Source organism: Mus caroli, unplaced genomic scaffold (genome assembly GCF_978045245.1).
Source record: "Mus caroli unplaced genomic scaffold, Mus_caroli_1 scaffold_17, whole genome shotgun sequence".
Taxonomy (NCBI): domain Eukaryota; kingdom Metazoa; phylum Chordata; class Mammalia; order Rodentia; family Muridae; genus Mus; species Mus caroli.
In genome coordinates, this window is record NW_028227272.1 from 94689520 (window position 1) to 94702861 (window position 13342).

At 47.5% G+C, this 13342-nt stretch overlaps 1 protein-coding gene across 1 annotated transcript in view; it reads right to left on the reverse strand.

Moving 5' to 3' along the window:
• Positions 1–2486: 2486 nt before the first annotated feature.
• The window catches only part of LOC110311360 (transmembrane serine protease 2), a 39655-nt gene continuing 28799 nt past the window's right edge, over positions 2487–13342 (reverse strand). Inside the window, exons 8-14 of the mRNA XM_085832501.1 lie at positions 9888–9931; positions 8185–8353; positions 6733–6908; positions 6247–6342; positions 5435–5577; positions 4855–5007; positions 2487–3981 (exon numbers count right to left, since the gene is read on the reverse strand). Coding sequence (XP_085688627.1) covers positions 3970–3981; positions 4855–5007; positions 5435–5577; positions 6247–6342; positions 6733–6908; positions 8185–8353; positions 9888–9931 — 793 coding nt within the window. The 3' untranslated portion in view covers positions 2487–3969. The remainder of the gene's footprint in view (positions 3982–4854; positions 5008–5434; positions 5578–6246; positions 6343–6732; positions 6909–8184; positions 8354–9887; positions 9932–13342) is intronic.

Here is a 13342-nt window from a genome sequence, read left to right on the forward strand (position 1 = left end):
ATAAAGAACAAGTGTCCAGACTCTAACTCTGTGGTGACCAGAACCCAGAGTGAGGGCTCTGGGATCCCTCTATGAGATTCTAGCCCTAGGAGAAACTAGGTTCAGGCCAAAGCTCATCAATGACTCCAGGATGACAATCACATCCAAGTTATTGTCACCTGTTGTGTACCACCTGCCTGACATGGTGTTAGAATTTGTAGCTTATTTTTTAGACCCTCAACCCAGGAAGGAGAGTATTATAGAATAAGCCCTGGTGAATATTAGAGTGAGGACATTTGGTGTAGTAAGGGGAGTAAGAGAAGGCCTAGAAGGCCTAGACCAATATTGACAGACTGCAGTAAACTGAATGCTGGGGCTTGCATGCTTCAGGAGCTCAACCCATGTGCGATGGGGATTCTTATGAGCTTTGTTTCAAAGGTCTTGTGAACATGATGTTTTCAACGAGGAGAATCTTCTGCTTTCTATATATCCTCTTCAAGTGGAGCATATACTTGCCACCAGCCAGCCAACAGAGCCCCACAGCAAACCTGGTATCAAGGGAAGGAAGTTGATGTGAGTGTAACCCAATGCCAGGTGATAAAAGATCTGATGAGCCAGCACCCCAGCAGTGTTCCTCTCAGACTCATTATATCCAGGCCAGGCCAGGCAGTGATGTGTCCCCTCTCTTCCCATAGTGGATGCTTCAGTGTTCCAGCTTGTTGGGCCTCAAATACCACCACTGCAGGCTGATGTATTTAGGATAAGCCAGAAGGCCCTGAGGGAAGTTCTCAAGTCTTCTTTCCAAGTACAGAGCCATTGTCAAACACTGCACCCACCCAAGTAAGCCCAAGTTACATCATGCCACATTGTCACCACTCTATACTGTGATTGGACAAAGTTGCACTGCAGGTGTGGCTCTGGAACCACAACCTTGGCCTGAGTGGAAAATAGCTTTGAAATCAGGGACCTAGATCACAGGAGAATCTCAGAGACATGAGCTCAGGCAAAACTGTCATCCCCAAATTCAGCTAACCAGTGATCATTTCAAGGCTGGGTTCAGCTCCTTACCCAGCTATGAGGAGCTGCCAAAGCTGATTCTTACTCTAATGAGAGGCTGTGTTAATTTACACTCAAGAAATTAATATTGTTGTTTAACTACACCAACATCAGTGTTTTCCTTGTCTTGTTACTTTAGGCTTAATCTTTCAAGTGAAGTCAGCACTGTATACAAATGAAATTTCTCAACATGGAAGGAGGAGACATCCCAGCTTGTTTGCCCATGGAAGCATTTTAAACCAGCATCAGTCTTCACTGTCCCCAATGTGATTGTAGTAACCCCAAGGCAGGAATCTGCAGCTGTGAATGGGCATGACCCAGTGACAGCCAGTAGCTAACACTTTGTTTGTCTTTCCAGCACACATGCTGAGGCAAGTCCTTCCCCCAGCAATTTACTGCTGTAAGTTAGCTTTTTTGCATGTTTGCATTTTCATTATAATTTTGCTGCTGCAAGCCCCAAACACAGTGCTGCATATCTGTAATGTATTCTCAGCCCCATATGGCAGAAGCAGCTAATGGGAACATGTTAGGGAAGGTTTGTTCAGGCTGAGATAGGAGTCTGACGAATGTGGGTTAATTGGTGAGGAATCTACAGGGTAAGTTAGATATGCTGCTTGGAGATAGAGATGTATCCCAGTCAGTACAGTGCTTACCTAACACCCAGGAAGCTCTGGGTTCAATCCCCAGTACCACATAAGATCGAGTGTGGAAATACATGACTTTGATTCTAGCGCTCTGGATGTAGAAGGAGAAAGTCAAAGTTACCCTCCCTGTATCTATGTACCTCTTTTCTTTCAATCTATGTAGCATTTGAGGCTATCTTGGTGGTCTTATACATAAGGTCCTGTTGGAAATTAAGACAAGAAGGGGGAATGGTATCACAGCAGAAATACATGTGCGCTAAGAACTACAAGCAGGGTGGCTTTAGCTCTTATGCAGAAGACCACATCCATCCTTTACCTATTCATAGTCCCAACTACAGGGAAGAGAAGTGTACGCTTGTATGAGGCAGCATCTCTGTCACCATGAACCATCTGGGATTTTGGGAAGAAGTCACAGGGTACAGATGCTGGACTTAGTCTATGTCAGGTTGCCTGATGATGTGGGAGCCTGGAAATGTGTCTCCAGAGCTAAGGGCCTCCACATGGCAGCTGACATAAAGAGGCTTTACTAGGTGCCCAATCTCCTCTTTTTCAGGGCCAAGGGGCTATGAGGGAGACCTAAGGAGGAGCTGAGATGGTGTGGTTCTTGGAGTTGGACTTTGGGAGGCTGTGTTGGGGAGCTGGTAGTAAGGCTCTTGCAGGAGTCACTGGAAGACTCTGTCCAAGCACAGGGGTCAACCAGGGCCTGCCAGTTCTGGGGTAGTGCTCTGACAGCAGCACTGACATCCTTTTGGAACTAGGAACTGTAGCCTGGCCTTGCCCCTGGGGCACAACTACAGAGCCAACAAGTAATGAAAAGAATTATATACTTTATTCATATATTTCACAGTGGAATCTCACAGCTCAGAACAGACACAAAGCAGGAAATAACCAACCAACAGCAAAGACAAGGAGAGCTAAGGAGGGGACAGGTTCTCACACTTCAAGGCGCTTGCACATTTAGTCTGTATGTAGGTACCTTACAGCATCTAAGAAGGTCCCTAGAGTGTTATTCCCAGAGGACGCATGAGGGAGTTTTCTTTACATGGAGTGGTAACCATTTCCTAGATGGGAGACTTTCCCCAGCAAAGATGGAATCCCAGTTATGACCCATTCACTGCCTTCTGAAGAACCAGGCAGAGAGAAGGAGGCAGAGCCCTCACCATGGGTAAGACATTCATACTTCATATTTGGTAATTCTGGCATGGCTTTCCTGGTATAAACCCAGGGCCAGAAGGGGACAGAAGACAATGATCTCCTGTCTTTCATCTTCATCCCAAGCTAGGAACTTCTAATCTCATTGCCAGTCTACAGAACAACCAAACCATCTGGAAGAGGTCTAATGTCTGAGGCACAATCACACAGTCCAAATGCAGGTGAACTCCAGACATTCATCCACTCTAGTGTCCAGGTGCAGTGAGGTAGTAAGAGAAGAAACACGACCCAGAAGCAAGGTGACTGGAATCACAAGTCCCTGATTCTGATGGACCTGAGCCTCCATTTGATTAGCTGAGCTATACAGGCTCCATCAGGTACTAGGCCATGCCTGTAGCCAAAGCTAAGAGGTAAGTTTCAGGCTCGAGAGGCTGAGAGAAACAGTAGTGGGGAGCCAAGAGCCAGACTGAATGACACCATGTAGAGCTCACCCAAGGGACATGCCAGCATTAGCTTCTTGCTCTGAGAGATCTGCCTAGGCCCTTAGCTTGGGAAAGCCTCCATCACCCTTGGAAATGGCCATCGTGTCAACATGCACGAGAGCAAGCCCTTAACTCCCAGCCGTGTTCACCCAGGCTGTTAATGAAGTCATTACAGTATGACCAGCCCAACCTGCACAGCAGATTTAGGCCACAGGCAATGGGTAGCTCTCACTCTCAAGGTACCTTTTCCTGGGCCCAAGGTCCTGCCTGGCCTCCCTACTCTTTCTCAGGTCATCAGGTTACTCAGAGGTCATAGTCCTTAGTTATCCAAAAAAGGCCTGAGCATGAGCCCAAAAGAAGTTCCAACATGAGAGTGCCACCCTCCTCTGCCTTTGGCCCTATGTGCCCAAACCCAACAAGATCTGGTCATCCATTCTGGTGGGAGCTACAGAAGTGGCCCAGGGGTGGGGCACTGAAGCCCTCACAGGACCAGGGAGCACAGTCAAACAAGTCACTGTTTAATAAAAGTGAAAGGCCCTTTGAATCATCTCAAAAGGTACATTGTGCACAGGAAGTTAAAATTCAGGCTCTTGGTTTTCTTGCAGAAGGTTGTTGAAGACAAAGGAAGTCTGGGACAAACTTCCCAGCCACGTGGATTAGCTGTTCGCCTGTGCAAACAGGAAGAAGAGATGAGGTTACTCTCCTAAGACAGACAAAGCTCAGTTCCCTCCATTCTGCCCCCTCCCTGTAAGTCTCCTCTTTGTGCCCATCAGCATAGTCTGACTTGTCCGTTCCCAACTCTTCCAGGAAGACTTTCCCTCAAGAGATGTGACACCGTGGACCCTGGTGTCACTTGCATTGACACAATCAGGCTTCACAGCAATACCTTAGTCCCATTCTTTCTTCATCAGACAGATACTAGGAGAGATGCTCTTTCCCTAGGAAACCCTCCATCTTTTTGATCCCTGGAATGGAAGGAGCTGGAGATCCAACAGATTGTAATGATGAGCTAGGAGGGTAGGCTCACAGGAACTCCTGGGCTTCTTCCTTGCTGTGCAACCTCTCCTGGACCCAAGTTGGGGAACTGAGATCTCTAGTCACCCCTCTCCCTCTGAACATGAACATAATGCCCCTCAAGAGACCCCTCTGAGGAAGAGGACCATTCTGACTATTCCATCACCCAAGTATGTGAGTGGGTGAAGGCTGGGTAGGTGCCTGGCTTTGCTGACCCTGCACTAAAATGGGGGGCCAAGGCGATTCTATGAGTCCAGCTCTGCCATCAGCGCTAGCAGCAAGGCCAGTAAGGTTGACAGTGCCTCCCTCTAGATAGACAGGCACCATAGGCCTACAGTGGGTATATAGAGGGATTGAGAAATCATAGGGATAGGGAACAGAGGGGTGAAAGGATCTGGAACAGAGGGGTGAAAGGATCCAGGAGAAGCTTGGGCCATGAAAGTATCTGCTTTCTGCCAAGGTGCAATCCTCCCAGATCCATGACTTGAGCTCAAGAACATGGACAGCCCAGGAATAGAGAAAATTACCCTCATTTGCTGGTAGATCCAATCTGTAAATACCGTCACGTTCCCATATACTCCAGGTCTGAGTGCCTTGGCACAGCCCGAGCCCCAGCTCGTGTCTCCAATCAGCCACCAGATCCCATTCTTCAAAGTAACCAGCGGCCCTCCACTATCTCCCTGGGGAACACAGCAAGTTACTGAGAAGAAAAAGGCACACTAAATGGTATCTGCAGAGAGGACACAGAGTCTCTGGATATGAGAGAGGGTGTGGATATGTCTCCCCTGAAGGTGGCAATGGTCACAGAGACATAATCCAAAAGGTGATATTGGTGCATGGCAGTTACAGTTAGCAAATGCATGGCAGAACACACTTCAACCACACCAACACTTATGCCAAGCTAAAGCTTCTCTGGAGACCATAGCGTGCACAGCCCTGGTTTCTGTCAGAGGTATACATGTTGCCAGTGGTCACATCCCTCCCCACAGCTGCTCCCAGCTGGTTCCATGTCCCTGGGAGGTATCTCTGATCCCAGAAGAGCCCCATGTCTCCCAGGGGCTCAGTGGGAACTGCATATTCAACGGTTAAATAAAAACTCACAATTACCTGGCAAGAGTCGACAGAGCCCTGGAGGAAGCCGGCACAGATCATGGCTGGTGTGATTAGGTTGTTGTATATGTATTTACTATTACATTTGGAGGGCTCAATCAAGGGTACCATGGCAGCATTCAGCACGTCCGAGGTCTTCCCTAACAACAGAGGCATCAGCCAGCAGCTCTTGTGGACATCTTCCTCAAGAGGCCCATATTCCATGCAGATGATCGAATACCTCACTCCCCTCCTCCCTCCCTGTAATGGTTAACATTGATTGACAGGCTCTAGAATCAGCTAGGAGACAAACCTCTGAGCATATCTATGAGGGGATTTCTAGAGTGGGTGGATCAAGGAGGGAAAATGCTCTAAATTTAGCTGGGTCCAAGACTGAATAAAAAGGAGAAAGTGAGATGAGTATCAGCATTCATCTCTCTCTTCCTGAGTCCTGAATATATGGATGTGACCTGCCATCATGTGCTCCTGATACCATGCCTTCCCCACAATAATGGCCGGCACCTTCAAACTGTGGACAATAAATCCTCTTCCCTTCAGCTAAGGAACTCCCTTGAGTTACTTTTGCCAAGAATTTTGTCACGGGAATGAGGAAGTAACTTGTATACTCCCTCAGTCCATCAAAATGTCAAGCTCTCTTCCTATGTGCTAGGTAGGGTTAATTTGGTGTTGTAATCAAATGGGGAAAGCAAGATACATAGCTCATGTAAATTGTCCAAAGCCAGAAACCACTGAATAACTGAACTGGGATTCAAATGAAGGGGTCCCACTGTGGAAATCAGTGTCCCATCCTGTGTGACCCAAAGCCTCACCTTTCTCATAGGTGGCCCCCCACCCCGAAATCCAGCATTCCTGGTCTAGGTCTAGCATCATGCCTGGGTTTGGCAGACACACTGGCTTCACTAGATCTGTTTAAAGAAGAGCAAAAGGTGAGTTAACAGTTGTCTTGGGAGTGATGGCTCAGTAGTTAAGAACACCAGGACCCATGTTTGATTCCCAACACTCACATGGTGGCCCACAACTGTCTCAGGAAATTTGACACCTTTTTCTGGCCTCTGTGGGAACCAGGCAAGCAAGTGGTGCACAGACCATAATTGTAGGCAAAACACCCATGCACATAAAATAAGTTTAAAAAATTTTAACCATTTTTAAAACCAGTAATCTTAACAAATTATCAACCAGATGGCCTCAGCGGGAGAGGATGTTGTCCCCCAGGAACACTAGTGATGTTTGAAGCCAGTTCTGATCCACAAAACCAGGGAGTGCTACTGCCCTCTACTGGGCTGAGTCTCACATACCATTAAAAGCCAAAGGTGTCTGCAGCTTCATGAGAGCAATGTCGTTATTCTTGGTCTTAGAGTCGTAATTTGGATGGGAAATTACTTTTTCTACCTGGTGTCTACTTCCATAGAACATGAGAGACTGTCTCAGAATTCCCGCAAATGCCGTCCAGTACCTCGGGCTGCTGAGGGGTCTGAGAGACAGAAGGACAGACATGGAAACTCAGGACTACAGATAAGAGGTGTTCACAGTCCTGGAGTAAGATGACAGAGTCACAGAGTGAGGCTGGGGCAAGGAACTTCTCACTTCCCTCCCACCTCCCCATAGCTGAATGACTCCCCAAGGATTCTGTTCCTTCTCCCATCTTCTGCACCAGCCTACAAATAGAGCCACACCTTTCTGTGATACTTGAGATCATGTCCTGACAAGCCTGGGTCTCACTAATCTTTATATGCCGGAGCATTTACTGACACAGGGGGTGCTTAATAAATGTGTACTGATGGACATACTTGGAGTCTTATCACTATCACATTTTTCTTTCATCTGGGGATTTTCTTTGGAACTTCTAGCTTCAACCACTGGAGGAAACTCAGAATCTGGGATGCACGAAGAATGAAGGTACACTCCCAGGAGAGATAGCTTCCCTAACTTCCCAGCAGTGCCGGGGAGGAAGAAGAGAAGGGCACTCATGTGTGGTAGTAACAGGCTAAGAGACATTGAGTCATCTGTCCAAGGGTACATAGCCAGAGAATGGATGGGCCAGGAGTTGAGTCAGACTGAGACTCACTTAAGGCAGCAAGTGCCCAAAATCTAATAAAGATTTGATTTTTTTCTAAATGGGTTGCACCTGTACACTCGGGAGCCTGGGGCATAATTATTCTTTTGAGGCCAGCCTAAGCTACATAATAAAACCCTTGGAAATGAAGAGAGGAGAGGGAAGAGGTGGAAAGAAAAGATGGAGGGAGAATGGAAGATGGAACAATGTCTTTGGCAAGAGCTGGCACTATGCAATATGGTGCTGTCACCTTTTCTGCCCACCTGTGAGGGCAATGCCAAGACAGAGGGTATCTACAAAGGCTCCAGATAACCTACTAGGATAGTATGAGGTTTTCAAAGTGGGCTTTGCTCTGAGATTAGCATCCAGGAAAAATGAGACTGATAGAGCAGGAGCTCTCAGAACTCATAGATGAAGCATATCTAGTCACAGTGATGCTGATCATCCCTACCCCAGGCTGGGATGCAGCAGCAGGCAGAAGATAACACGGGAACATTTGTGTAATGAGTGGATGAGGCTGTGCACCTGTAGCGCACATGTCCCCCACACAGCAGCACTGTCACCCCAGCAGGACATGGGAGCTGCCACACAGCTTGGTGTGGATCACATGGTGGCAGAGCCACACTCCAAACCCAAAAGTCTGGGCCACATGAGTCCACTCTACTACCCTAGACTTCACAGAATGTAGACATACTCTTCCACACAGTGGGCGGCTGTCACAATCCACTCGGGGGTGATGATGGAGCCTCCGCAGACGTGGACGCCTTGGACGTGCAGGCTGACCTGCCAGGGCCAGTCTCCTGGTGAGGCATTCAATCCACCCACAATCCTGCTCTGGCGTTTCACTGAGCGAACCCCGCATTCTGAGGGTGAGAAGCATAAGTCAGGTGTCAGTCAACAGAACAGAAGACACCAGGGCCAGCACAAAGCCAATCATGTGTGCTCCAGCTAGCTGCTTTTCTCTGGCCTCACCAGGCAGTGGGGCCATTGCTGCCTCTGTTTTCTTATTATTAGGAGTTTGAATAAGCAAGTGGCAAGTAGATGGTCACCTAGGTCCCCAAGGGGCCACTCCTTCCCTGGCTGGAACAGAAGCTAATTCTTATTGCTACCTGAGTCCATCAGATCTCTGACAGGATTAAAAAAGCCCTGAGTAACAGGCTCCTCATGGAGACTGACACACTCAGCACCCCAACCCCCAGACTTCTGAGCAAAGAAGAGAGTAGTAGATCAGGCTGAGAGTGAGGGAGGAGGCAAGTGAGGGTTTTAGCAGGTGTTATAAAAGGGAGTCAAGAGGTGAGTGTGTGTGAGGTGACTCAGTAGGTAAGTGAGGGGCAATCGGGGTAGATGAAAGCTGACCCTCCCCCACCCTCCCACCCCCCAGGAAATAAGACACAGAGGTTCTTTGCTGAGCAGGGATGAGATCTACTTCAGGGTGAACAGTTCCTGCCGGCCTGAAGATGGAGCTCTTGAAACTTCACACCTGTGGGTCAAGTTTTCAGTTGAGAAAAGCCAAGGTAATATAAGAAGTAGATGGAGATGTCCTGAGGTGCTGGAAGGCCCCCAGGCTGGTGGCTGGTGTTGGGGTACTAGATGAGCAGGCCTGATGCATCTCAGCACAGTATGGGGCAGGACTTCTGTATTGCATCCTCTAAGTGCCAGCTACACCTCTGTGAGTGACTGTGAGAATCCATGAAGCACATGTAGACAAAGGGGCTAACAACAGTGCTCTCCTAGCTGTGCAATAAGGGGGCCTTAAGGAGATTCAGAGCTCCTTTGCTAAAGCGTCGGGTTCAAGTCCCGGGCCTAGGCTGGACATCTATATTTATCTAGTGTGGGGTCCATGAGTAATTCACGCATACACACAAGCACACACACAAACACACACACACACAAACAGAGAGAGAGAGAGAGAGAGAGAGAGAGAGAGAGAGAGAGAGAGAGAGACCCCAGTTTTCTCCTAAGCAAGCTCCCGAAGGAGGTAGAGTGCATGCAGGCATGCTTGATGTCAGACTCTCCTCTGAAAACTATGTCCAGCGGAAGACTGAATGATACTGCTCTGGCTTTGACCTAGGCCAGGTCACTGATTCTGAGGCTTCAGGCTCACCCACAACTTGCTAAGTATCCTTCTGCTTCATGGAGAAGTATCCACTAAGGCCCCCTCTTCATTATGGCACCTAAAAGCAAGGCCTGTCAGTATCCAGCCATCACCTACACTACAGTGCAGCAAAATGTCAAATCAGAGATCCTCGTGTAAGCAAGAGGCCTCAAGGCACATCCTTGCTGGTTCCTGGAGGCCTTCTCTCGCCATATCCCAAGCCCCAGGGACATTTTCCCAAAACCACAGACTGGATCCTACTCAGAATCATAGAAAAGCAGCATTGGGAAGTATGTACTCACCCATACAGCGCAAAGAAACCACCATGCGAGATGAACATGAGTCACTGGAAAGAAGAAGGGACTCTGGTTACCAAGGCAGGGAGAGACACCGATGTCTTCTCCTAGTGTTGCCTCCTGCCCACTTTAATGACCCTAATGATATGACTAGACCTGCATGAAGACAGTGGCAAAGACTGGATTCAGTCAGCGTACCAGACTCAGAGTCTAGCTATGCAACCTTGGGTGTGAAGCTTACCCTCTCTCAGCCTCATCTCAACAGGTTGAATAAGATAACAACCCAAGTTGATTCCTGATCCTCACCATGTCAAAATCTTAAAACTTTGGAGCCCCTGCACAAATGACCTAACCACATGTGAAGTGTCACAGTCAGGTTAGAATGTAATGACCTTCAGTTTATGCATATGAGGTATACACAAAAGCCAGAGAGCTGGCTCAGTGAGTAAGGGTACTCGCTTCCAAATCTGAAAGTCTGAGTTTAATCCCTGAAATCCACATAAAAAGGACCTCTGACCTCTGCCTGTGTGCCATGACAGCACCCCCACCACATACACAGACTAAATAAATTTTAATAAATAGGGGAATACATGAAATGAATGAGTTCTGTCCTTAGATTTGATTCCTAGCCCAAGGATATCTCATACATGAGTATTTTAAAAATCTAAACTCTGCAGGGCACAGGTGAGCTGGCCCCAAGGGTGCGAGTGTAGGAAAGCTGACCCCACAACATGGCAGTCGTCCTGTGGGTAGGTGAAGGAAAGACACCCTTCCTCTCCACCTTGCCCCTTGCCATCTGCAGGCAGGAGAGCTGGCCCTGGGGTCATAAGAGTGGGAGAGCTGGCCCTGCCCCTCACTAGCATTCTAGAGAGAGGGCTCTGCGTTCTGCCTGGGCAGAACAATAGAACTGGCCCTGCTGGTGTGGGCATGGGTGAGCTGGCCCCAAGGGCATGAGAGCAAGAAAGCTGGCTCTGCCCTTACCTTGCTGCAGACCTGGGTGAGGTGGGGCAGTGCTGGGGAACCCACCCTGGTGGTGTAGGTGCAGGAGAAATGGCTGACTGACCAACTCAGCTACTATACAAATCCAGATCTAGGGCTTTAAGTTGGCCCACCCAAACATCTACCCCATCAATGAGCTGCTCGACTCCATGAAGGAACCAGTCCTATAGAACCAAAGCTGCAGGATCTCCTAGACAACAACAGTATAGCTGAAAAGAGTCCAGGTGAGGATCCAGAACTGATAGTGTAGCAGAAGCCAGATGACTTGAAAATGAACATTTGCAAGTAAAGATGTGTGGCCATACATACTATGGGACACATGGTGACACACTACAGCTTCCTCAATGAGATCTTTTTTTCTTTGGTAGGGGGAGGTTTCAAGGGAGAAGGGTGGGTATAAAGGAATGGAGAGATGAGTGGAATTTGGGTGCATGGTGTGAAATTCACAAAGAATTAATAAAAAGTTAAATTGAAAAATTTGAACTCTGAAATTCTTTCTGCCCCCAACATTTCAGACAAGAGAATTCAAACCTTGGTACCCACTAGGAAATCAAGGATTTTGGCTTGGTGGCGAGGGCAACTCAGGTTTTACTTCTGTCCATGTATAACTTAAAATTATTCTCTAGTTTGGGTCTCATGACAAATTTCAGTGTTGGAGTGTCTGAGGCAGGAGGATCACCAGTTCAGAGCCAACCTGGATTATACAGCAAGACCCTGTTACAAACAAATAAGCAGCCATCTATTAGTGCCATCAGGAAGTTCTCTGGAAACTTCTGATTTCCCTGGAGGGCTTTACATGTAAACCACAGATCACAACATAACCAACACTTTGGCAGGGATAGAAAAAAAAAGTCACTCAGTTGGGTGTCAAACTTCCCAGGTTGTGCATGAGAAGAAAGAATCATTGAGTTCTGTCCTATAGACACTGTCCCTGGTGCACTTAAGAGGCCAGAGCATGCTCTGATGGCATCAGCTGCCAGCTGTGATTCTGTGGGGAGCGGTTGATTTCCCACACATCAGTGTCCCACCAGGCCACTTGGACAGATAGAGGCTCACATTCATGAGCCCACTTCACTGTCACCCATACACACACTGAATGGGGACCTTTCCAAATCCCCAAATAAGGAGCTGTCCTGGCTACCTTGTGCTTTCACCCAGGTACTACAGGTAGGAAGCCTCAAAAAGGGAACAATGGAAAGGGTATTTCTGCATCATATGACTTCACGAAAGCCTTGGCTTTGAACACATACCATGGACACTGTACTGAGCACACAGTCAGGCCATATGCACCAATGAATCCCTCTGCAAATGCCTCACTGGAGGGTCTAGATTTCTGTGTGTAACGAGCTATAGAATGTTACTGTAATGCCTCATTTTTGTGTATAAACTATTCAGGTTCAATTGTAGAATACAAGGACTCCTGTGTATGTAAGTAAATTCACATCTTTTTAAGTTATATTGCACTACACAAACAAATGCATCGTTCTCATTTATTTTTGTATGCAAATTTGAGATCATCTTTAAACTATATGTTCATATACACACACATATATACATATACATACATACATACATACATACATACATACATACATACAAATAAAAATTGTATGGAGATAAATTTCTTTATGATTTATTACCAGTAAACATTTTATTTGTATACCTATCTTATAATCCCACATACCTGAGAGGTCACATAAAATTTTCTTGGGTGAAAAAGGGTCACAACTTTAAGAAGCCCAATACTGAACAATAGCTTTCCTGTCAGCCACCTCTGGAGTTGTGAAGGCCCTCACCTAGGCTGGCAACCTGAGCCTCCTCCTTTTTGTTGTGCTCCCTTCTGCACCAGAAGCCTGCACCTTCTATTTCTTCCCTTCTACACCTGCTGACTCTTCTAGGCCTGAGTCCTTGTGGAAGACAAAGAGGCATTCAACTCACAAAAAGCACCCTGACTCCTGTGCTAAGCCCTGCTGTCTGGGTGAACACCTGGCAGGGTACTGCTCTCCAGCAAGGCCTGCCCTGCCATGTTCTCAGGGACAGCCAGCCTACATCAGGACATGCTGGCTGGTGGCCACCAAGAAGATAAGCTGCTCAGTAGAGATGTGGAGTGAGTGATTAGTTCTCTAGACCTGATATGTAGTATCTGACTGCTGGCCCTAGAGGCAGCTGAGCCACCTGGAGGTAAGCAATTCCCTGGGGGCAGAAATCTCTGCACAAAGAAGACATCATGGGTTCCAAATATCAAAACCATTGGAAAAGAGCTAAGGCCCTGTAAACTCACCCACAAATGATGGTTGTCTCTATTCCCCCCTCCAAACTCACAACAGTTCAACCATCAGTCCTATTATCTGTGGTTTGGGTACAGCAAATGTTTATTGAACTAGCCACTCTATGTCATCCTCTTGCTGACAGTCATGGGTTGGAGCCAAGGCCAGAAAGTCTCTTGAATTCCTGGTGCCCAA